Here is a 25,240-nt window from a genome sequence, read left to right as displayed (position 1 = left end):
GTTAGAGAGGAAAATAGATGCAATCAATGCACTGGGGAGGTGATCGGAAGGGGGTCTGAGGGGGATCTGAGGGTTTGGCCGAGTGATCAGGAGCCCACACGGGGCAAATTAGGGCCTGCTCTGATGGGTAGGTGTGCTAGGGGATGACAGGTGGTGACAGAAGGTGATTGATGGGTGTCTCAAGGTGTGATTAGTGGGGGGAATAGATGCAAGCAATGCACTGGTGAGGTGATCAGGGCTGGGGTCTGAGGGCGTTCTGAGGGTGTGGGCGGGTGATTGGGTGCCCTAGGGGAAGGTTAGGGGTCTAATCTGATGGGTAGCAGTGACAGGTGGTGACAGGGGGTGATTGATGGGTAATTAGTGGGTGTTTAGAGAAGAGAACAGATGTAAACGATGCACTCGGGAGGTGATCTGACGGCGGGTCTGCAGGTGATCTGATGGTGTGGGTGGGTGATCAGATTGCCCGCAAGGGGCAGGTTAGGGGCTGATTGATGGGTGGCAGTGACAGGGGGTGATTGATGGGTGGCAGTGACAGGGGGTGATTGATGGTTGATTGATAGGTGATTGACAGGTGATCAGTGGGTTATTACAGGTAATAACAGATGTAAATAATGCACTGGCGAATTGATAAGGGGGGGTCTGAGGGCAATCTGAGCGTGTGGGCGGTTGATTGGGTGACCGCAAGGGGCAGATCAGGGTCTAATCTGATGGGTAACAGTGACAGGTGGTGATAGGGGGTGATTGATGGGTAATTAGTGGGTGTTTAGAGGAGAGAACAGATGTTAACAATGCACTTGGGAGGTGATCTGACGGCGGGTCTGTGGGTGATCTGATGGTGTGGGTGGGTGATTGATGGGTGGCAGTGACAGGGGGTGATTGATAGGTGATTGACAGGTGATCAGTGGGTTATGACAGGGAAGCGCAGATGTAAATAATGCACTGGCTAATTGATAAGGGGGGGACTGAGGGCAATCTTAGCGTGTGGGCGGTTGATTGGGTGCCTGCAAGGGGCAGATTAGGGTCTAATCTGATGGGTAACAGTGACAGGTGGTGATAGGGGGTGATTGATGGGTGATTGATGGGTAATTAGTGGGTGTTTAGAGGAGAGAACAGATGTAAACAATGCACTTGGGAGGTGATCTGACGGCGGATCTGTGGGTGATCTGATGGTGTGGGTGAGTGATCAGATTGCCCGCAAGGGGCAGGTTAGGGGCTGATTGATGGGTGGCAGTGACAGGGGGTGATTGATGGGTGATAGACAGGTGATCAGTGGGTTATTACAGGGAAGAACAGATGTAAATAATGCTCCCCGGCATGCCGAAAGGACGCAACGCCCTTGGGCGTATTGTGGTCCTTTCGGCGTCCAATTTGCCGCCGCCCATCGGCTGTGGGCGGTCGGCAAGTGGTTAAAGAGCTTGTAAGTCCAATTTTGAATTAAAGTTTGTTTTCAATCCACATATTGCACAATGAGCTGATGCAAAATGAGAAGTGACATTTAAGCCCCCTCTACACCATGAGATTTTTCGTACGATTTGACTTCCAATCGCATGATCTTCTTCGATGGTATGATCGAAGACCCGATCAAACTGATGCCTCCACACTATGCGGTTTTTTTTATCAATTTCGATCGGTTTATCTCCTATCAGTTAACTTGCAGCTGTCGCATTCGATAAGCAGATAAAATCTAACCTGTCCGACGTAATGATCACAAAGAAACATTCAATTCCGCTGTTTACCATATTTGACTGCATTTTCGATTTTGATGGATTTATTGATCACAACCAGGATCGAACACTCATATTGCATGGTGTAAAGGGGCCTTTAGCCAAAGACAAAATTGACTGCTGACCAGCAAAGAGAAATGAAAGCAGTAGGGTTGATCAGTAAAATGTAAACATGTCCAAGTTCATGCAGGATTATGTATGTTTGTATGAAAACATTGTATTTAAACCCTAGTGAAAGTAGATTGGTCGATTTTCAAGCTGCATACATTTGTATACAAATTTACAAAATCCTGCAAAAACTTGGAAATATTTGCATCTCATTGATCATCCCTAGACAGCAGATGATAAGAGTGAAAGCTAGGGGGTGATGAGAAAGGAAAGCAGATGATGAGAGCGACAGATGTAAGGAGCAGAGCATGACATTCACATCTAGCACGTGACAAGTTGTGACTACTAGCATAAGATAAGCAGGCTTACGTAATCCCTGTAGGCAGTGGATGGACCATCAGGAACTCCCTCCTGGTCAGCATCATAGCAGCTCAGTCGAATTCTCCTCCTTCCGATCACTGACGCTCATACTGAGGGCAGGATTCCTACAGTAGCAGCATCCGCGGTTCCTTCCGTCACTCGGATCCGCTCTCTCTTCACTAGCGCCAGACGTGGCTCCTCCCTCTTCAGCTGTCTGCCGCTTCAGCCTTGTCCTAATGTGTGTAGATAGGAATGTGCTGCCAAGCCATGCGGGGCTCCTATCTGTCTGATGCCGCAGCCTTGTTGTCCCACGTGTGTAAATAAACCTGTGTTGCCACGCGATGTGCGGCTCCGCCCCCTCCTCCTGTCACCCGCTGCATAGCATGTGATTTGCCTCGTGTATTGCGGGGCCTCTGCAGTCACGTGATGCACAGATCATAGCACTCCATCCATTCCTCACACTGGCTTCAGGGAGTAGGTGGAGGACTGACTTCTGCACTGGCTGGTTCATGAGGGGTGATAGCAGGGATAGAGTTGTTTCCCCGCTGGCCACGGACGGTCGAATGGGCGGAGTTAGGGGAATATAGGCGGAGCTTCAGCCGTAGTCTGTAGTCACGTGAAGCGAAGCGCGGATCTTAGCTCTCCTCGCTCGAGCTGGCCTCACGAGGGAGGGGGTGCTAGTGATTTCAACACTGGGTGTGTGTTTAGGGCTCTAATGTTATACTGGGACCCTCCTCTTCTCTGACGCCAGAGAGGCTCCTCCCTCAGCTTTCTCCCGCTGCAGCCTCGGCCTGTGCCTGTAGTCCTCACTAATGCCACTCTCAGATCCTCCCTCTCTTCTATGTCGCCAGAGCTGCTCCTCCCACTTGTCTCTAGCGTGTAGATAGGCCTCTGCTCTGCTGCCAAGCGATGCGCGACTCCTCCTTCTCTTCTCTAGCTCCTCCCTCTTCAAATGTCCGCCGCTGTCTGATGCCGCAGCCTCGTCCCCTGCGTGTATATAGCCTTGTGCTCACGTGATGCAAGGCTCCGTGACAGAAGGGGCGGGGCCGGGGCGTGGCTTCCGCCATCTGCGTGAAGTCCCGCCTCCCATCAGAATGAAGCTCTGACGGTAGATTGGATACCTAGTGGAGAGACTGTCCTGCTGACAGGGAAACCGGGCACAGGTTCCAGAGAAGCCCAAGTGTTAGCAAGCATGGGTCCTTACCTGTGTGGGAGCAGCAGTGACCTCTCCCACCGACCAACAGCAGGTACTTCCCTCTCTGATCTAAATCTGATCATCAGAGGGAGATCTGTTACTGTCACATGAATAGTGTAGTTTTTTTTCTTCATAGATTTAACATTGAATTCTATTAAAGATCTATAAAAACTGTAGGACCGACTAGCATGTGTGCTGCCAGACAGGATGCCAACACTCTGCTGGTGCCCAGTGAAGACTTGGCAGGGGTCTGTCGATCGGCCTCTAATCTACTGCTGTGCACTCAGCTCCCCCCCCCCCCCCTTCTAGCAAGATCTCTCCATCTTAAACAATCTATGTTTGATCAATTTGGTCTGGAAATCAATCAAAATTACAATTTAGCTGTCATTTTGGGACGTCAATCTAAAAGTGACCGAATCTGCTGGGGAAAATAAATGTATTTCTGGCAGATTCAGTCGTTCTTCTGGGAATATACTCCGTGACAATATTTCATCAATTGATACTTTATCAATTTGTTCACAATTGAACGAAACTCGAACAATCAAATGGTGGAAGATCTAGGTCAATTGGGGGCAGGGCAGGAGCGGTGGTAGATCAGCAGACTTAATTGAAAAGCGATGTGCAGTGTGTGGTAGAAATTAATGAAACTGTTCCAGAGAGGAATCTATCGTTTTGCCACATTGGGAGGCAATCTATAAGTGTATGGCTTCTCCCAATGCCCTACATCAGCCTCTGCTCTCCTTTCCTAACCCTCAGCGCCCATTTCCACTATCGCAAATTCGAATTCGCATAGCCAATACAAGTGGATGGGACTGTTTCCACTTGTCAGGATTCCTTCGCGTTTTCTGTGCAGAAAAAATCTGCACGGCAGAGCCATCAGAATTTGCATACCGCTATGTGAATCGCATACAATGTATTAAATAGGGAATTTGCATGCGGTTTTGGTATGCAAATTTGCATGCTAATTCGCATGGAATCAATGGAAAAGCGCACAGGCACTGCCATGGATAAATCTGCATACATCGTCATCCATGCGAATTCGCATAAAAATTCGCATACACCTGCATGCGATATTCGCAGCGCATGCAAATTTTTACCGCGGTGATTCGCACCGCACAAGTGGAAACGGGCCCTTAGCCCCATTCACCACACCCACTCTCCAGCACTCACAGTAATGGGAGTAGCTCTTCTGTGAAAACCTGTGTTAGGCCTGGAACCCACTACAAAACGATATCGCTAATTGCAATCGCTAGCGTTTTTAATGAGCGTTTTGTAAGCGATTTCATGATCGTTTTTCTGGTTGATTTTGGTAGCGATTTTAAAGTGTGTTTTGCCAGCGATTGTGTAGCGGTTTGTGATTAGCATTTTTTTATTCTGATTGGTCCTTTCAATTAATTTTTTACAGTGTGCAGTACTTTAAAAACGCTAGCAAATCACTCTGTATAGTGATTCATGAACGATTATGCCAGCATTTATATACTTTACATTGCAGAAACGCTAACGCTCAAAAATGCTGCATGTTCTGCATTTGCGATTTTGCTAATCGCAATCGCTCCAGTAGAATTTGGCCCGTCCATTAACATTAGCTGAGCGTTTAAAGAAATCGCTAGCATTTTGAATCGCTTCCTAAATGCTCAAAAAATCGCTCTAGTGGGTTCCATCCCTTAAACTGTTCATACACACTTAGATTGCCAATCAATGTGGCAAACAGATTGATCCCTCACTTATCGAATCCATCGATACCAGCCATTCTCAACCTTTTTACCCTGGAGGCCCCCTGCAAATAATTTTTGGATCTCAGGGAACCCCTGCAAATAATTTTTGGATCTCAGGGAACCCCTGCAAATAATTTGTGGATCCCGAAGAAACCCCTGAATTTATTTTGTAGGAGGCATGGTCTTTAAAAGTAGGTGTGGCTGTTTATTTCACTACCCCCTATTATATTATTATGCTTTTTATTAATGTGCTCATTATTATTTTGACCTCCAGTTTAGTGCTTCTTTTTACCGTACCCCCTATTATAATGTGCTCTATTATACTTCCCCCACGATGGGGGGAAATGCCAGGGAACCCCTGCAGAGTATTCAAGGAACCCGGGGGTTCCAGGAAACTCTGGTTGAGGAAGCCTGATCTATACACTGCACACAGATTTTCATAAGATTTTGGAACAATGCATTGCTATGAGCCATCAATCTGCTGCAGCTCCACTGCCACGTCAGATCACCCGAAACGTTTGACTGACTTTTGCCTCAAATCAATCAAAATTATCATCAATGTGGCTTGTTGCCCTATAGATTTCCAACAGATTGGATCAGAATGAGAACCAAGGTATGTGTGGCCAATTTAAGTCTCTCTCTACCCTCACTCTGCCCCGGAACCATCCTCAAATAGCCCCCTCTCTTTCCTCATTCTCCCCTAGTATTAACTGCATTTCATACATGGGGTGGGAGTGGGGTAACATTTGCTGCATTTCATGTGTATGGTAAAGTTTGCTGCATCTCATATGCAGGCTTTTGCTGCATGTTATATGTGTATGGGGTGGCATTTGTTGCATTTCATATGGGGGTTATTATATGCGTTTTTCTGTATTTCTTATGTGGCGTAATGTTTGCTTAATTTCTTGTGTAGGGTAATGTAAAATGCACTTCATATGGGAAGATGTAACCTATGCTGTATTTCTATATTATGTGATGTAATGTTTGCTGCATTTCTTGTTTGGGTAATGGTTGCTTGATATCATTGGGATAATGTTTGCTGGATTTCCTATTTTGGATGTTTGCTGGATTTCATGTGAAGTATTTTTTTGCAGCATTTCATATGTGGGGTAACAGTTGCTGAGTTTCATAAGTAGGGTAAATTTTGCTGCATTTCATTTGTCGGATAGTTTGCTGCATTTCATATGTGGGGTAAGGTTTACTGCATTTCCTGTGTGGGGTAATGGCTGTTGTATTTATTATTTGATGGGTATAATCACTGCATTTGATATTTTGGGGTTATTGTTGCTGTATTTGCCATTTTGGGGATTCATGATTACTAAATTATATGCTAATACATAAATTAAAAAAAAAAACACAATGACCGAAAAATTTATATATTTTCCTAGGTATGTCTTGCTAGTATTAAAGAGACTCTGAAGTCTCTTAAAAATCCTCTTTTTATTACAAAATCCTGTTTAACATGTTAGCCCTACCTAAACCGCTGCATCCCTGCCACTGAAATCTATCTAAATCCCCTCTAACACTCCCCCCTCCCTCACCCCCGCAAAATCCACAACTTTTTTGGTCGTGTATTTTGCTGCTGTTGGAGGCAGAGCTATGAGCCGCAGCTCTGCCTCTTTACTGCACTGGCTGGTTCATGAGGGGTGATAGCAGGGATAGAGTTGTTTCCCCGCTGGCCACGGACGGTCGAATGGGCGGAGTTAGGGGAATATAGGCGGAGCTTCAGCCGTAGTCTGTAGTCACGTGAAGCGAAGCGCGGATCTTAGCTCTCCTCGCTCGAGCTGGCCTCACGAGGGAGGGGGTGCTAGTGATTTCAACACTGGGTGTGTGTTTAGGGCTCTAATGTTATACTGGGACCCTCCTCTTCTCTGACGCCAGAGAGGCTCCTCCCTCAGCTTTCTCCCGCTGCAGCCTCGGCCTGTGCCTGTAGTCCTCACTAATGCCACTCTCAGATCCTCCCTCTCTTCTATGTCGCCAGAGCTGCTCCTCCCACTTGTCTCTAGCGTGTAGATAGGCCTCTGCTCTGCTGCCAAGCGATGCGCGACTCCTCCTTCTCTTCTCTAGCTCCTCCCTCTTCAAATGTCCGCCGCTGTCTGATGCCGCAGCCTCGTCCCCTGCGTGTATATAGCCTTGTGCTCACGTGATGCAAGGCTCCGTGACAGAAGGGGCGGGGCCGGGGCGTGGCTTCCGCCATCTGCGTGAAGTCCCGCCTCCCATCAGAATGAAGCTCTGACGGTAGATTGGATACCTAGTGGAGAGACTGTCCTGCTGACAGGGAAACCGGGCACAGGTTCCAGAGAAGCCCAAGTGTTAGCAAGCATGGGTCCTTACCTGTGTGGGAGCAGCAGTGACCTCTCCCACCGACCAACAGCAGGTACTTCCCTCTCTGATCTAAATCTGATCATCAGAGGGAGATCTGTTACTGTCACATGAATAGTGTAGTTTTTTTTCTTCATAGATTTAACATTGAATTCTATTAAAGATCTATAAAAACTGTAGGACCGACTAGCATGTGTGCTGCCAGACAGGATGCCAACACTCTGCTGGTGCCCAGTGAAGACTTGGCAGGGGTCTGTCGATCGGCCTCTAATCTACTGCTGTGCACTCAGCTCCCCCCCCCCCCCCCCTTCTAGCAAGATCTCTCCATCTTAAACAATCTATGTTTGATCAATTTGGTCTGGAAATCAATCAAAATTACAATTTAGCTGTCATTTTGGGACGTCAATCTAAAAGTGACCGAATCTGCTGGGGAAAATAAATGTATTTCTGGCAGATTCAGTCGTTCTTCTGGGAATATACTCCGTGACAATATTTCATCAATTGATACTTTATCAATTTGTTCACAATTGAACGAAACTCGAACAATCAAATGGTGGAAGATCTAGGTCAATTGGGGGCAGGGCAGGAGCGGTGGTAGATCAGCAGACTTAATTGAAAAGCGATGTGCAGTGTGTGGTAGAAATTAATGAAACTGTTCCAGAGAGGAATCTATCGTTTTGCCACATTGGGAGGCAATCTATAAGTGTATGGCTTCTCCCAATGCCCTACATCAGCCTCTGCTCTCCTTTCCTAACCCTCAGCGCCCATTTCCACTATCGCAAATTCGAATTCGCATAGCCAATACAAGTGGATGGGACTGTTTCCACTTGTCAGGATTCCTTCGCGTTTTCTGTGCAGAAAAAATCTGCACGGCAGAGCCATCAGAATTTGCATACCGCTATGTGAATCGCATACAATGTATTAAATAGGGAATTTGCATGCGGTTTTGGTATGCAAATTTGCATGCTAATTCGCATGGAATCAATGGAAAAGCGCACAGGCACTGCCATGGATAAATCTGCATACATCGTCATCCATTCGAATTCGCATAAAAATTCGCATACACCTGCATGCGATATTCGCAGCGCATGCAAATTTTTACCGCGGTGATTCGCACCGCACAAGTGGAAACGGGCCCTTAGCCCCATTCACCACACCCACTCTCCAGCACTCACAGTAATGGGAGTAGCTCTTCTGTGAAAACCTGTGTTAGGCCTGGAACCCACTACAAAACGATATCGCTAATTGCAATCGCTAGCGTTTTTAATGAGCGTTTTGTAAGCGATTTCATGATCGTTTTTCTGGTTGATTTTGGTAGCGATTTTAAAGTGTGTTTTGCCAGCGATTGTGTAGCGGTTTGTGATTAGCATTTTTTTATTCTGATTGGTCCTTTCAATTAATTTTTTACAGTGTGCAGTACTTTAAAAACGCTAGCAAATCACTCTGTATAGTGATTCATGAACGATTATGCCAGCATTTATATACTTTACATTGCAGAAACGCTAACGCTCAAAAATGCTGCATGTTCTGCATTTGCGATTTTGCTAATCGCAATCGCTCCAGTAGAATTTGGCCCGTCCATTAACATTAGCTGAGCGTTTAAAGAAATCGCTAGCATTTTGAATCGCTTCCTAAATGCTCAAAAAATCGCTCTAGTGGGTTCCATCCCTTAAACTGTTCATACACACTTAGATTGCCAATCAATGTGGCAAACAGATTGATCCCTCACTTATCGAATCCATCGATACCAGCCATTCTCAACCTTTTTACCCTGGAGGCCCCCTGCAAATAATTTTTGGATCTCAGGGAACCCCTGCAAATAATTTTTGGATCTCAGGGAACCCCTGCAAATAATTTGTGGATCCCGAAGAAACCCCTGAATTTATTTTGTAGGAGGCATGGTCTTTAAAAGTAGGTGTGGCTGTTTATTTCACTACCCCCTATTATATTATTATGCTTTTTATTAATGTGCTCATTATTATTTTGACCTCCAGTTTAGTGCTTCTTTTTACCGTACCCCCTATTATAATGTGCTCTATTATACTTCCCCCACGATGGGGGGAAATGCCAGGGAACCCCTGCAGAGTATTCAAGGAACCCGGGGGTTCCAGGAAACTCTGGTTGAGGAAGCCTGATCTATACACTGCACACAGATTTTCATAAGATTTTGGAACAATGCATTGCTATGAGCCATCAATCTGCTGCAGCTCCACTGCCACGTCAGATCACCCGAAACGTTTGACTGACTTTTGCCTCAAATCAATCAAAATTATCATCAATGTGGCTTGTTGCCCTATAGATTTCCAACAGATTGGATCAGAATGAGAACCAAGGTATGTGTGGCCAATTTAAGTCTCTCTCTACCCTCACTCTGCCCCGGAACCATCCTCAAATAGCCCCCTCTCTTTCCTCATTCTCCCCTAGTATTAACTGCATTTCATACATGGGGTGGGAGTGGGGTAACATTTGCTGCATTTCATGTGTATGGTAAAGTTTGCTGCATCTCATATGCAGGCTTTTGCTGCATGTTATATGTGTATGGGGTGGCATTTGTTGCATTTCATATGGGGGTTATTATATGCGTTTTTCTGTATTTCTTATGTGGCGTAATGTTTGCTTAATTTCTTGTGTAGGGTAATGTAAAATGCACTTCATATGGGAAGATGTAACCTATGCTGTATTTCTATATTATGTGATGTAATGTTTGCTGCATTTCTTGTTTGGGTAATGGTTGCTTGATATCATTGGGATAATGTTTGCTGGATTTCCTATTTTGGATGTTTGCTGGATTTCATGTGAAGTATTTTTTTGCAGCATTTCATATGTGGGGTAACAGTTGCTGAGTTTCATAAGTAGGGTAAATTTTGCTGCATTTCATTTGTCGGATAGTTTGCTGCATTTCATATGTGGGGTAAGGTTTACTGCATTTCCTGTGTGGGGTAATGGCTGTTGTATTTATTATTTGATGGGTATAATCACTGCATTTGATATTTTGGGGTTATTGTTGCTGTATTTGCCATTTTGGGGATTCATGATTACTAAATTATATGCTAATACATAAATTAAAAAAAAAAACACAATGACCGAAAAATTTATATATTTTCCTAGGTATGTCTTGCTAGTATTAAAGAGACTCTGAAGTCTCTTAAAAATCCTCTTTTTATTACAAAATCCTGTTTAACATGTTAGCCCTACCTAAACCGCTGCATCCCTGCCACTGAAATCTATCTAAATCCCCTCTAACACTCCCCCCTCCCTCACCCCCGCAAAATCCACAACTTTTTTGGTCGTGTATTTTGCTGCTGTTGGAGGCAGAGCTATGAGCCGCAGCTCTGCCTCTTTACACGTCAATCAGCCGCGTATCTCCGCCTCTCCCCCACCCCTCTCAGTGAAGGGAGACTGAGAGGGGCGGGTAAGAGGCGGCGATCCGGGCTGACAGACGCGCTGAGAGGCAGAGCTGCAGCTCATAGCTCTGCCTCTCACGGAAGCGCTGCCCGGATTGCCCCCCGGGGAGTTTGGGGGATTTAGTTAGATTACAGTGGCGGGAATGTGGCGGTTTAGGTAGGGCTAACATGTTAAACAGGATTTTGTAATAAAAAGGATTTTTAAGAGACTTCAGAGTATCTTTAAGTTGAACCCCTTTGACCTGCAGAACTGCCTTAAAGTTCATGGGATTCCTCAGAGATTTTTCTCCATGTAGTCGCGATAGCATCATGCAGCGGCGATCGGAGGGGTGGGAGGGATAGCGCAGGGATGGGGGAATCATGTAGCTAGCGCTAGGCTAGCTACATGATAAAAAATTAGGTGAAAAAAACCCACCCATGGCCGAGCAACGCAAAAAATCAAACCGCCAGGGTGGTTAATGCAGGTACAGTACTGATAGTGTGCTCCTCTGTCTACATTTTTGTGCAACATGAATGATACTGTGGCGTTGCAGCCATGCACAAGCAAGTCACAGATGACAGGCAATTCCCTAAGTAATCAGGCAGCAGTTGACATAGGAAGCATAGGTTTCACCAGCTGGTGCTTTTGAGGTAATGCAGATAGCAAGCAGGCTACAAGTGGCTACCAAGCCCGCCCACCGACCACGGCTCATGGGTCTCTGACTAATGTATTTATATTTATTTACATATGACCAGGGGCGTAACAATAGACCCTACAAGGTATGCCTCCGCTGGGGGGCCCAGAAGCCACAGGGGGCCCGTGGGGGGAAAAGTTTAAGAGACTGACATCTAAGGGCATGGAGAGAAAAGCGTAATCTGCTCTCACAACATTGTTATATTGACTGCATGTGTCCACCACAAAGATAAGGAATCATACACACTGTGGAATTTGTACACTGTCCCTGCTCCCTAGGGTTCGTAAATAACATCTGTCTCTCACTGCTGCAAAGTTCTGATGACTTCATGTACAACCTTACAAACAAAGGAGTCACATTTTTTTTTTTTAAGTTGTAGGCTTTACCTTAGCAATCACTCCAAAGAGATTCCTAGATTCTTATTACACAAAGGCTTATGGTGTCTGATTACTTTTACAACACAATGGAGTGGGTAAGATTGATGTCTGACTGACTGTCTCTGACTCATTGAGAACTTGTTATCTCATACTGAGTCCCAAGATCCCCTAATGACAGCATCAATCAGTGACATTCAGAATGTTTTGCCAAACAGTAAATACTATATCTTATGTTTAGCATGTCATTGTTGTTCCTCCATATAGCATGTGCTCTCATGTAGTAAAATAATATGGCTGTGTGTGTATGTATGTACTGGGTGCAGAGCTGCAACGAGGGACTTGTCAGCTGCAAGGGGCTGGAGGAAGCCCTGTGTAAGTAGATCTGGGGGTAGTCTAGGTGTTTTTATCTGCATGGGGAAAACACATTGCTCCTAAGTTTTCCTGTGCAGAAAGTGAGGGAGGTGGGGGGCGGGCATCCAAAGTTTCACAGGGGGGCCCAGTGATGTCTAGTTACGCCCCTGCATATGACGCATGTGCATGCCCACTTTCCACTATTGCAAGATACAGAATACCAGAGGGGCCGGAAAAAATATAATTATGTGGCACTTCACTTGCATGGGAAAAATAACTAAATGTTGCAAAAAAAAAACAAAAAATAGAGCTTCAGCTCCTGCACATACACTTTATGGGTATAACTTTTCCCTTATTCTATAGTACCACACATGACAGGCCACACATTGAGACAGAGGGCTCTTGGAAAAGAAGCAACGTGTGCATGAGAAATTCAAGTCTGTCGTGTAAAACGTACGATGTCATTGGCAAAGTGCTGACTTTTGGTGTTTATGCATTCCTATTATTATTATTATTATTATTTTATTTATATAGTGCCAACGTCTTCCATAGCGCTGTACATAATATAAACCACATATGGGGAACATATATACATGGGAAGTTCAAGACACTATACAGTCATGACATCCAGCAATACAAGTACAAATAGATTCATACCGTATATACTCGCGTATAAGCTGACCTGTGTATAAGCCGTGGTACCCACCTTTCTTTCAATAACCAAGAAAAAGTTATTGACGCGGGTATAAGCCCCCATCCCACTATAGCCCCCTCCATAGTATAAATAGCAAGGTGTGCATTTAGTATGAAGCATCACCCTTACTCAGTATAAATAGCCAGCTGTGCCCCCTATAACTGGAATCCCCCTCTTTTAGCCAGCTCTGCCCCCTCTATTAGGCATCCCCACCATAGTCATATGTGCCCACTATATTTAGCACCCCCCCTCCTTAGCCAGATGTGCCCCCTGTATTAGGCAGCCAGGTGCAGTAGATGCCACCCCCCATGCTTGCAGAGTGGAGTGAAGTGAGTAGCAGTGGCTGCCTGCATGAAGTAGTCTTCTGCCCCCGAGTGAGCAGCCAGAGTGCAGGATCGGCACCTGCAGAATCAGATATGGCACACTTCTGAAGATGATCAGGCTCCCGGGTCCCTCTTTCCCTGCACATGGGTGGCCAGGGTATATCAGGCATCGTATCAGAGGAGCATAGAGGAGAGAGAGCGCAGGACGAGCGCTCCACCATTCAAATTAGTGCACGCTCCTCCATTCGTCACCGCCATTAATGTCCATGCGTGCAGGAATGCCCCCGGCCACTTGAACAGGATCGCAGCATTGACGTCAGCGCCGGAGTTTCCTTTTCAGCCTATGTGATGCTCATGCTGTCTCATCTTTATGACGCCCTCTAGTGGCATCTTGGAACACAGCGTGAGCCTCACACAGTCTAATTAGGAAACCCCGGCCCTGACGTCACTGCTGCGATCCTGTTCAAGTGGCCAGGGGTATTCCTGCATGCACGGACATTAAAGGCGGTGACTCAGTGGAGCTGTGACGACTGGAGGAGCGCACCCTGATTTGAATGGTGGATCGCTCGTCTTGTGCTCTCTCCACTACGCTCCTTCGATACGATGCCTGATGCACCCTGGCCACCCACGTACAGGGAAAGAGTAACATGCACTGTACAGTATATTACTTCATTGGTTTTTTTATGTTGCTGTCACTTAAGGTAGCACTTCGCAACACCACACTGAGCCAGGAGCTTGGAGTATCACTTCCTAACTCCTCCATAATCAGCTCCACCACCGACCATTATATCAATTTATTTATATGTTTATTATTCATTTAATAGTTTCTAAACAGCTTCCAGACCGCGCTAGTTAAAATGTATTCTCTGTTTGGGAGCTGTGATCCCTGCCAGGGCATAGATTTCAACCTCCCCGCTGCACGCTACCACCAATCATACTGCTCTCCCGCCACTTCAGCTCACTCATCCTGCTGTTGCTATGGCAGCAGAGCTCCATGAGCCAGTCAGGAGCTGATTTCATTGGCTCCTGACTCCGTTATCACTGTGAGTCAATTGGCTCACATTGATCAAAGGCAGTGATCACAGGGGTCAGGAGCCAATGAAATAGGCCCCTGACCAGCTCACAGAGCTCTGCAGTCATAGCGATAGCAGAGCAAGTGAGCATTAGTGACGGGAGAGCGTGAGTCTTTAAAGGGGAACTGAAGTAAGAGGTATACGGAGGCTGCCATATTTATTTCCTTTTAATCAAAAACAGTTGCCTGGCAGCACTGCTGATCCTCTGCCTCTAATACTATTAGCCATAGCCCCTGAACAAGCATGCAGCAGATCAGGTGTTTCAGACTTTAACCATTTCACAACTGAGGGGTTTTACCCCTGAAACACCAGCGCGATTTTTCCCTTTCAGCGCTGCTTCCATTACTGTACTGATGTACTATGATTGGTTATTGGGGACTGGAGAGTCCCCATAACCAATCATTGTACTGCAGAGCCGGGGTGTGTGCGCGCGCGGGTCGCGGGGGCGCGCGATCGCGGGCTGCAAGTTTGTTTACCTTGCATTGTTTTGAATGAAGACGGCATTTGTTTGAAGCCGTCTTCATTCTACTCGCAATCGGCGAGGCTAATTGGATTTAGGAACGCTTGTTCCTAACATCCAATTAGTAACCTGCTGTGCGGGCTGGCTGGAGTGTGCGCGAGAGTTCCCCGCCCACTCCCAGCCAGTAAACAAACAAGTGCGCCTTTCTCCGTCCCTGGGGGTGAAGCGGTGCGCAGAGGGACGGAGAAATTTAGCACTGGGGGGGTGAAGTGGTTAAAGTCAGATCTGACAAGACTAGCTGCATTCTTGTTTCTGGTGTTATTCAGATACTACTGCAGAGAAATAGACCAGCAGGGCTGCCAGGCAACTGGTATTGATTAAAAGGAAATAAATATGACAGCCTCCGTATACCTCCTACTTCAGTTCCTCTTTAAAGGGCGAGAGACCACTGGTACCGAAGTGGTTAATGACCCATATAAGTATTTGTTTATTCTTTGTGCACAACACACTGATTTGAGTCTAGTGCTCCCCACACATTGGTGTGTGCTTCCTCTGGACATAGGGGCGAGTACACGCATATTATATTGGCCTCACACTTTGTGTCTTCATACGATCAAGTTTATTGATTTTATGCATACCACGAATGAAAAGTATTTTTTACCATGAGCCTGTTTGTGAAACTTTCTGTTTACAGACACTTACTTAACCTGATGAAGCATGCAAAGACCCCTGAAAAGCGATGTTTCTAAGTTTTCTATTAAAAACGTGTTTCTACAGTGACTACACTGATTTTGCCCCCACCCGCTTACCTCATACAAGTCGTATTTCCTTTTTTGAGGTAAGAAAATTCCTTTAACCCTAATATAGCAGATTTTTAATGGTTTTTTTTCTTCTTTTTCCACGGCTTGATAAATGAAACCCCTCCCCCCCACACACACGAAATTGTTTAAAAAAAAAAATCTTCCCCCGAGTGCCGGTGCATGTCCCCACAGCAGTGTTGGACTCCCCTCCGAACCAAGTCAAACACTGTCTGTCCTCCACTCTCCGCCTCCTGCTCCCTATAGCCGCGTACAGCACTGCTAGATGCAGCATCCATTTGCTTCCTGTATGTCATGTGACATACATACTGTATATACGTAGTTATTTGTGTTGAACAAAGATGTACATCCATCGAGTTCAAGCAGAAAACAAAGTACAACACTAGCCTGGTCCCTCACATATCCCTGTTGATCCAGAGGTTGCTGTATGTCACATGACATACAGGAAGCAATGCGATGCTGCATCCAGCGGTGCTGTACACGGCTAGAGGCCAAGAGGTCCCTGTTGAACCAGGTTCTTGTATGTCACATGACATACAGGAACCAATTTGATGCTGCATCTAGCGGTACTGTACACGGTTATAGGGAGCAGGAGGCAGAGAGCGGAGGATAGACAGCGTAGGACTAAAGCTGGAAGGTGAGTCCATAGGGTACAGAGGCACAGGGGAGGGTTAAAAGCGTGGTCACAGGGGGGTAAAAACAGGTGGAGAGCGAGGGGAAAAAGTGGGCCACAGAGGGGGTAAAAACAGAGGCAGAGAGTGGGTAAAGAGGCACAGTGGGGTCCAAATTTTAGGCACAGGGGGTACAAACAGAGGGGGTACAAACGAAGGCACTGGGATTAAATATGGAGGCACATGGGGATACAGAGGAAAAGGAGGTACAAGAAGGCACAGGGGTGTACAAACGGAGGCACAGAGAGGGGTACAAAGGCATAGGGGGTACAAACAGAGGCGCAGAAAGGGTACAAACAGAGGTGGGGACATAGAGAGGTACAGAGGGGGGACAAATGAGCAAAGAGAGAGAACAAAGGCACTGAATGGGGACAAACGGGCACAGAGGGAGACAGAGAGGCACAGAGGAGGACACTGGAGGCAAAGGGGGGCACATAGGAGGCAAAGGGGACAGAGATAGCACAGCGTTCCGACTTAAGAATGAATTCAGGTTAAAGGGAACCTAAACTGAGAAAGATATGGATTTTTCCTTTTAAAATAATACCAGTTGCCTGAATCACCTGCTGATCCTATGTCTCTAATACTTTTAGCCACAGCCCCTGAACAAGCATGCAGATCAGGTGCGCTGACTGAAGTCAGACTGGATTAGCTGCATGCTTGTTTCAGGGTGTGATTCAGCCACTATTGCAGCCACAGAGATCAGCTGGACTGCCAGGCAACTGGTATTGTTTAACAGGAAACATCCATATCCCTCTCAGTTAAGGTTCCCTTTAAGAACGAACTTGCAGTCCCTATCTTGTTCGTTAACCGAGGACTACCTGTACTGTGTTAAAAGGTAAATTGCAATAGTTTATAGCAGGGGTCTCAAACTCAATTTACCTGGGGGACGCAGGAGGCAAAGTCAGGATGAGGCTGGGCCGCATAAGGAATTTCATAATCGCGGCGCATCGCCGCCTCTGCCCGCCCCTCTCACTCTTCCTTCACAGAGAGGGGCGGGGAGAGGCGGTGATCTGTGCGGCAATTGACGTCAGGAGGGGCAGAGCTGAAGCTGAAAGCTCTGCCCTTTCCAGGAAATGCCGGCGGATTGCCCCCCGGGTGATTTGGGGGCTTTGCAGCCCTTGTTTAGTGGCGGGGATGCGGCGGATTACTTGGGAGCACTAAAGCAAACTATATGCAAGCTTTTGCTGGTGAGGGCCACAAAATATTGTATCGAGGGCCGCAAATGGCCCGCGGGCCGCGAGTTTGAGACCCCTGGTTTATAGTATTTAAAATTTATTGTAGCCAAGAAACAAAAGAGTATATCACATTCGCCCAGGTTTTTTTGGAGCTTAAAGGGAAGGTCCAAGCAAAAAAAAAAATGAGTTTCACTTACCTGGGGCTTCTACCAGCCCCATGTAGCCATCCTGTGCCCTCGTAGTCACTCACTGCTGCTCCAGTCCCCCGCTGGCAGCTTTCTGACCTCGGAGGTCAGGGCCGCATTGCGTACATTTTTACGCATTCCCGCTAGTGCAGGAACATTAACATATACATTTTTACGCGTTACTGGTTCAACGCATACATTTTTGTTCCTGCACTAGCTGGAATGCGTAAAAATGTATGCAATGCGGCCCTGACCTCCGAGGTCAGAAAGCTGCCAGCGGGGGACTGGAGCAGCAGTGAGTGACTACGAGGGCACAGGATGGCTACATGGGGCTGGTAGAAGCCCCAGGTAAGTGAAACTCATTTTTTTTTTTTTGCTTGGACCTTCCCTTTAATGATTTGTTTGGCCTGATCTCTCTGAAATTTTTTGTTTGATTGTAGCACTGTTCTGAAGTTAATACTCTTTCCAGCTTAACACCACACAACTAGTGTGACTGATATGACAACTACAAAGTCCTTTCCTTAAACTTTTTGAGATAACACATTTATTCCCAACTTCTGTTTTCAAAAAGACGATAACCCTTGCAAAAAAGGCTAAAACAAAACTAGAAAAAAAAAGTAAACAGTAAAAATTTTAGGAATGCATTAAAAAGTTTATGCAATTGCAGAAAAATAAAATGGAGTGCACTCAGTTATTTAAATCCATGACTAGACTATTACTTACCTAAATCTGGAAACAAAGACAGAAGAAGGTGAGTATGGGTTAAAGGACAACTGAAGAGAGAGGTATATGGAGGCTGTCATGTTTATTTCCTTTTAAGCAATACTAGTTGCCTGGCTGTCCTGCTGTGCGTCTGCCTCCAATACTTTCAGCCATAGACCCTGAACAAGCATGCAGCAGATCAGGTGTTACTGACATTATTGTCAGATCTGACAGATTGGCTGCATGCTTGTTTCTGGTGTTATTCAGACACTTCTGTAGCCAAACAGACCAGCAGGGCTGTCAGGCAACTGGTATTGCTTAAAAGGAAATAAACATGGTAGCCTCCATTTATATTTCTCTTCAGTTGCCCTTTAAGGTTAGAGGTTGGGTTGGGTACTGTTTTAGAAGGTTAGTGAACAGGGTTGGAGAAGGTGAATTTCCTTCCTTTTGGTTCAACAGCAGTTTGGCCAAATTGGTCTAATTTTCAGGTTCGTTCAGGAGCCAAATTTGAATCCAATTGAAGTCATTGGGGAAAATGGCATAGGAAGATCCCCATGTATGCACGGATCCATGTGCAATAAATATAGGGATACAAATCTTTATATGCACTTTACATTTTAGGTAACTTTGAGGACAAAATGTCAATCTTTAAATTTGCATCTTAATGTAGTCTCATAATCCCTCTAACACTATATGTTGACAGATTGAATCAAAACGAAGAATCCCGGGCTTATCTCTCTTTGGCAGAATATCTTGTCCTGTGGCATTGGAACTGATGTTGGGAGAATGCCTGCTCTTCCTCCTCCTCCTGCATTACTATCTCCCTGTTGGTGAGTTTCAGCAGGCAAACAGTTGGTAGCATTGATGACTCATCTGCATAACCTCCAGAATGAATTGCCAAATAAAGTTAGTATTGTGAATTTAGCCAGTGTTCATTGTTTTAGAATATTTTCTAAACTTTCTAATCCTATATGTGTCTTTGTATGGTTAACACACTAGTAGTCGCAAGTGTATATGATGGTACAACTGCAGAAGTGACTACAGCGATGTTGCCCCCACCTGCTTACATGGAAATACACCAGTCTTCGCCCTCCAGCAAATGCTGAAATATTACTTAGAAGGGTGCATGACCATGTCCTACAACACGGCTCCACTGCGATTTGCCCATCTGTTTCCCTGAGGCTGGTTTGGGGTCACATGGGTTGATGGAAGTGTGGGACTGCTAGCAATGATCTTGTCTCCTGCCCACCATATGATTATAAGCCAGCATCTGCCACAGAGCAGATGCAGCTCCACTGCAGATGATGGTGTGGTGTATAGTCAACTCTGAGTTAATTACTTACCTGATGCGCTGTAATTCGGACACAGGTGACACTGCGCCCCCTCCCTGGAATGCTGTCATGGCCATGTTTCCAAAGTCTGCTGAAGATCTTCATATGCCTCCACCTGCTTTACTGCAGCTCACCTCCAGCTCAGCAGCCACCAATAAGGCCACAGCTGCTGAGCTGGAGAAAGGCCGTGGCAACATAGATGGGGTGGCCAGAAGAACCTCAGCAGAAATTGGAAAAAACTGCCAGGACCGCATTTCTGAGAGGGTAAGGCCTCTTTTCCATGGGCAGTTGATAGGCAGTGAAATGCCTCTCAAGCTCTCACAGTTGCTTGCTGCTGCCTGGTAACTGCTCACTGCTGCCTCCTATTAGTCCATGGATGCGCACAGCGTGCATGGAATCACTGCTGAACACTCTCTTTCTTCACAGCAAAGACACTTCTTTTGCTCCACAGTTGATGTGTTTGTATACTGTGTGCCTCTGAGGAAGCGGCTTTTGGCTGTGAAACACGTGTCAGGCAGTCTCTTGTGATTTGGAATCCTGAAATTGTGTCCACACGTTTTGTCTGCAACTTTGAAGAGTTGTGATTGAAGAATAAAAAGAGAACTTGTTCATAAAAAAACCCTGTGTATGTTTGCCAGTGGAATTTTCTTATAACTGCTCGCTGCTGCCTGGTAACTGTTTGCTGAGCCCACAGTTCAACTGCTTATGGAAAAGAGGCCTAAGGGAGGGAACCATAGGAATGGATTTTGGAGCATCAGGTAAGTATTTAAACCTGAGACACCACCATCAATGAAATACAAATTGTTCTTAGTTGATGCAGGATTATGCAAATTTAGCTCCTGTTTCTTTTCAGAGCTAGGACGGCAGTACCACTATCTCGTTCCAGTAGTCTTAGCACTCAAAAGAGCAAAATTAAGGGCTGAAAAGGTCATCATTTTTTTCCAGTTACAATAATGTATCAGAAAGGGAATTTCTCAGACTCCCGTAATGCACAATAGTGCACTGTAGTGTGCTCTCCCTTTAAGCATGGCCGCTCCTAGCACGAGAACTAAGGTTGCTTTAAAAAACAACTGTAATGAGATAAAGGCTGCCATATTTATTTCCTTTTAAACAATACCAGTTGCCTGGCAGCCCTGCTGGTCTATTTGGCTGCAGTAGTGTCTGAATTACAACAGAAACAAGCATGCAGCTAATCTTGTCAATAATGTCAGAAACCCTTGATATGCTGCATGCTTGTTTAGGGTCTATGGCTTAAAAGTATCAGAGGCAGAGGATCAGCAGGGCTGCTAGGCAACAGGTATTGCATAAAAGCAAATAAATGTGGCAGCCTCCACATACCTCTCACTAAAGTTGTCCTTTAACACACCTTGATTGGAACGAAATGCTGTCTGTTCTGGATTGGGCAACGGTCCTGTGTGCATATAAGTGACAGGACTATTGCCCAATCCAGAACAGCCAGTATGATGGTGCAAAGCTGCTATTGGTGCCGAAGGCGGTTCAGGCGGGCTTACAGAAAGCCCCAATTTTGTATGTGCTGCATGACCGGCAGCATTTTGGCCCAATCAAGGTGTGTTAAAGCTACCTCAGATCTCGCGCTAGGAGAGGCCATACATTAAAGGTAACCTAAATTGAGAAGGATATGGATTTTCCTTTTAAAATAATACCGGTTGCCTGACTCTCCTGCTGATCCTGTGTCTCTAAGGGAAGGAACACGATAGGCAGAAATGCAAGAGTTTTCCCCACGGCATAGAGTGGAAAACCCATATGCAATTCTGCCTAGTGTGTTCCTACCCTAATACTTTTAGCCACAGCCCCTCAACAAGCTTCTGACTGAAGTCAGACTGGATTAGCTGCATGCTTGTTTCAGGTGTGTGATTTAGCCACTACTGCACACATAGGGCTTGATTCACTAAGACAAATAGGACGCTTTATCAAAGTGAGCACACCTTATCAGAGTAGCATAGCGAGCGCTCTGAACCCGCAGGGACTCAGGGCAGGACGAGTGGAGCTCTCGTCATTGCCAATTAGCAGACATAAGTTTCCTATGCTACTCTGATAAGGCATGTTAACTTTTATAAGGCATGCTATTTGTCTTAGTGAATCAAGGCCATAGAGATCAGCAGTACTGCAAAGCAACTAGTAGTGTTTAAAATGAAACATCCATATCCCTTTCAGTTAAGGTTCTTTTTAAAGGGAGCCCGCGTAATTTAGGAGCGCACATTACGCAGCAATATAGTGTGTACCATGCGGCCGTTTTATTTAGCTTGCGTTAGTGTCATTAAGCTTGCGCTGCTTTAGAAGCGCAGATTAGTCAATCAACCCAAATATTTGAAATTTTTATAACATATTGGACCTGATCCAATTCATGTTTTCTCCTAGGTGATATTTTAACCCTTTATCAATCAAATGCCTTTTAAGCTACAGTAGAATCCCTTTATAGTAAACTCCAACAGACCGGGAAAAGTGGTTTACTTTATCAGAAACGGTCATACTCAAATACTTAAACTATACTATAGTACTGGATCTTAATTCAGTCAATAATTGGGAGTCATTTTTTTCTTTTCAATGCTTCAGCAAGTGAGCACAGACAGTGTCTAAGATCTAAATGCACAGTGCTCAATATGCAGGGATTTGCATGCAATAATCATGCAACAGATTGTATAGGTCTCAACAGTTAATGCAGGTACAGTACTGATAGTGTGCTCCTCTGTCCACATTTCTGTGCAACATGAATGATACTGTGGCATTGCAGCCATGCACAAGCAAGTCACAGATGACAGGCAATTCCCTCAGTAATCAGGCAGCAGCTTACACAGGAAGCATAGGTCTCAACAGTTATTATTTATTATTTTTCGCAGCTTCTAGGATGCGGTTGACAGGTGAGTGGTTAGGGAGGGGACCGTGTGGGAGATGTGCCTACCCGGGGCGTCCCTGTAAACGACTCAGTTCACGATTGCGTCCAACCGAAGCCTCCCACCTGAATGCTAATCTATGTAATTCCTGCTAGGTATGGTACAGCAGGCAAAGGGTGTATGACAGTGCACCTGATTGGCTGACTGGCGTCTGCTGGCCAGATAGAGGTAGGATATTGCTCTGGCTGTAAGTTAGCAATTGTGTTTGTTATAGGAAGCATAGGTTTCACCAGCTAATGCTTTTGAGGTAATGCAGATAGCAAGCGGGCTACAAGTGGCTGCCAAGCCCACCCCCCGACCACGGCTCATGGGTCTCTGACTAATGTATATATTTTTATTTACGTATGAGCCATGTGCATGCCCACTTTCCACTATTGAAAGATACAGAATACCAGAGGGGCCGGAAAAAAATATAATTATGTGGCACTTCACTTGCATGGGAAAAATAACTAAATGTTGCAAAAAACAAAAAATTTAACTTCAGCCCCTGCACATACACTTTATGAGTATAACTTCTCCCCTATACCAGTGTTTTTCAACCAGTGTTCCGCGGCACACTAGTGTGCCGTGGAACGTTGCCTGGTGTGCCGTCCTCTTCTCCCGCCCATCCCCGCGGCCGCCGCTGTTATTACCTTAGCAGCGGCCGCTCTCCCCTCTCCAGCGCATGTGTTTATTCTAGCAGCGTATCTCCGGCTGCTCTGTGTGATGCGGAAGGAGGCAGGGCTCGGTTACCATAGTAACGGCGATACATCACTCAGAGCATCCGGAGATACGCTGCTAGAATAAACACATGCACCGGAGAGGGGAGAGCGGCAGCTGTTAAGGTCATAACAGCGGCGGCCGCGGGGACGGGCGGGAGGGCACTATACTGGCTATACTGGGGCACTATTCTGGCTATACTGGGGCACTATACTAGCTATACTAGGGCACTATACTGGGGCACTATACTGGCTATACTGGGGGGCTATACTGGGGCACTATACTAGCTATACTGGGGGGCTATACTGGGGCACTATGCTGGCTATACTGGGGCACTATGCTGGCTATACTGGGGCACTATGCTGGCTATACTGGGGCACTATACTGGCTATACTGGGGCACTATACTAGCTATACTGGGGCACTATACTGGCTATACTGGGGCACTATACTGGCTATACGGGGCACTATACTGGCTATACTGGGGCACTATACTGGCTATACTGGGGCACTATACTGGCTATACGGGGCACTATACTGGCTATACTGGGGCACTATACTGGGGCACTATACTAGCTATACTGGGGCACTATACTGGCTATACGGGGCACTATACTGGCTATACGGGGCGCTATACTGGGGCACTATACTGGCTATACTGGGGCACTATACTAGCTATACTGGGGGGCTATACTGTGGCACTATACTGGGGCACTATACTAGCTATACTGGGGGGGCTATACTGGGGCACTATGCTGGCTATACTGGGGCACTATACTAGCTATACTGGGGCACTATACTAGCTATACTGGGGCACTATTCTGGCTATACTGGGGCACTATTCTGGCTATACTGGGGCACTATTCTGGCTATACTGGGGCACTATACTGGCTATACTGGGGCACTATACTAGCTATACTGGGGCACTATACTGGCTATACTGGGGCACTATACTGGCTATACTGGGGCACTATACTGGCTATACTGGGGCACTATACTGGCTATACTGGGGCACTATACTAGCTATACTGGGGGGCTATACTGGGGCACTATACTAGCTATACTGGGGCACTATGCTGGCTATACTGGGGCACTATACTGGCTATACTGGGGCACTATACTGGCTATACTGGGGCACTATACTGGCTATACTGAGGCACTATACTAGCTATACTGGGGCACAATTCTGGCTATACTGGGGCACTATTCTGGCTATACTGGGGCACTATACTGGCTATACTGGGGCACTATACTAGCTATACTGGGGGGCTATACTGTGGCACTATACTGTGGCACTATACTAGCTATACTGGGGGGCTATACTGGGGCACTATGCTGGCTATACTGGGGCACTATACTAGCTATACTGGGGCACTATACTAGCTATACTGGGGCACTATTCTGGCTATACTGGGGCACTATACTGGCTATACTGGGGCACTATACTAGCTATACTGAGGCAACTAAACTCCCTACACTGGGGCAACTATGCTAGCTATGCAGCCGCACCCCAGCCCCCCCCCCCCCCCCCCCCCGCCATAGCCTGCTGCGCACGGCACTGTCCACTAGGTCTCGCAAACAACCGGGGGCCGCATCCCCGACCCCCCGCGCGCCGTTCCCCAGAGAAAAATTTGGTCAGACAGTGTTTCCCGGGCCGGAAAAGGTTGGGAACCACTGCCCTATACTACAGTACCACACATGGCAGGCCACACATTGAGACAGAGGGCTCTTGGAAAGAATCATTGTGTGCATGAGAAATTCAAGTCTGCCGTGTAAAACTTAGGATGTAATTGGCAAAGTGCTGACTTTTGGTGTTTATGCATTCCTATTATTATTATTCTATTTACAGTGGGTTGCAAAAGTATTCGGCCCCTTTGAAGTTTTCCACATTTTGTCATATTACTGCCACAAACATGAATCAATTTTATTGGAATTCCACATGAAAGACCAACACAAAGCCAGTCAGGA

At 46.2% G+C, this 25,240-nt stretch overlaps 1 protein-coding gene across 16 annotated transcripts in view; it reads left to right on the top strand.

Annotated features, from left to right (window-relative positions):
• Positions 1-6,787: 6,787 nt before the first annotated feature.
• Positions 6,788-25,240, top strand: part of LOC137518793 (uncharacterized) — a 154,385-nt gene continuing 135,932 nt past the window's right edge. For 9 of the 16 annotated variants that reach the window (XM_068237099.1, XM_068237094.1, XM_068237092.1 and 6 more), the window contains exons 1-3: positions 7,283-7,479; positions 15,475-15,618; positions 19,035-19,161. In XM_068237099.1, the coding sequence (XP_068093200.1) occupies positions 15,520-15,618; positions 19,035-19,161 (226 nt within the window). In that variant the 5' untranslated portion in view covers positions 7,283-7,479; positions 15,475-15,519. Of the gene's footprint in view, positions 6,929-7,282; positions 7,480-15,474; positions 15,619-19,034; positions 19,162-25,240 lie in introns of those variants that run through there. The other 7 variants (XM_068237095.1, XM_068237100.1, XM_068237104.1 and 4 more) reach the window with 7 other exon arrangements.

This window comes from Hyperolius riggenbachi, chromosome 5 (assembly GCF_040937935.1).
Source record: "Hyperolius riggenbachi isolate aHypRig1 chromosome 5, aHypRig1.pri, whole genome shotgun sequence".
Lineage (NCBI taxonomy): Eukaryota > Metazoa > Chordata > Amphibia > Anura > Hyperoliidae > Hyperolius > Hyperolius riggenbachi.
This window is presented reverse-complemented; position numbering and strand designations above follow the sequence as displayed.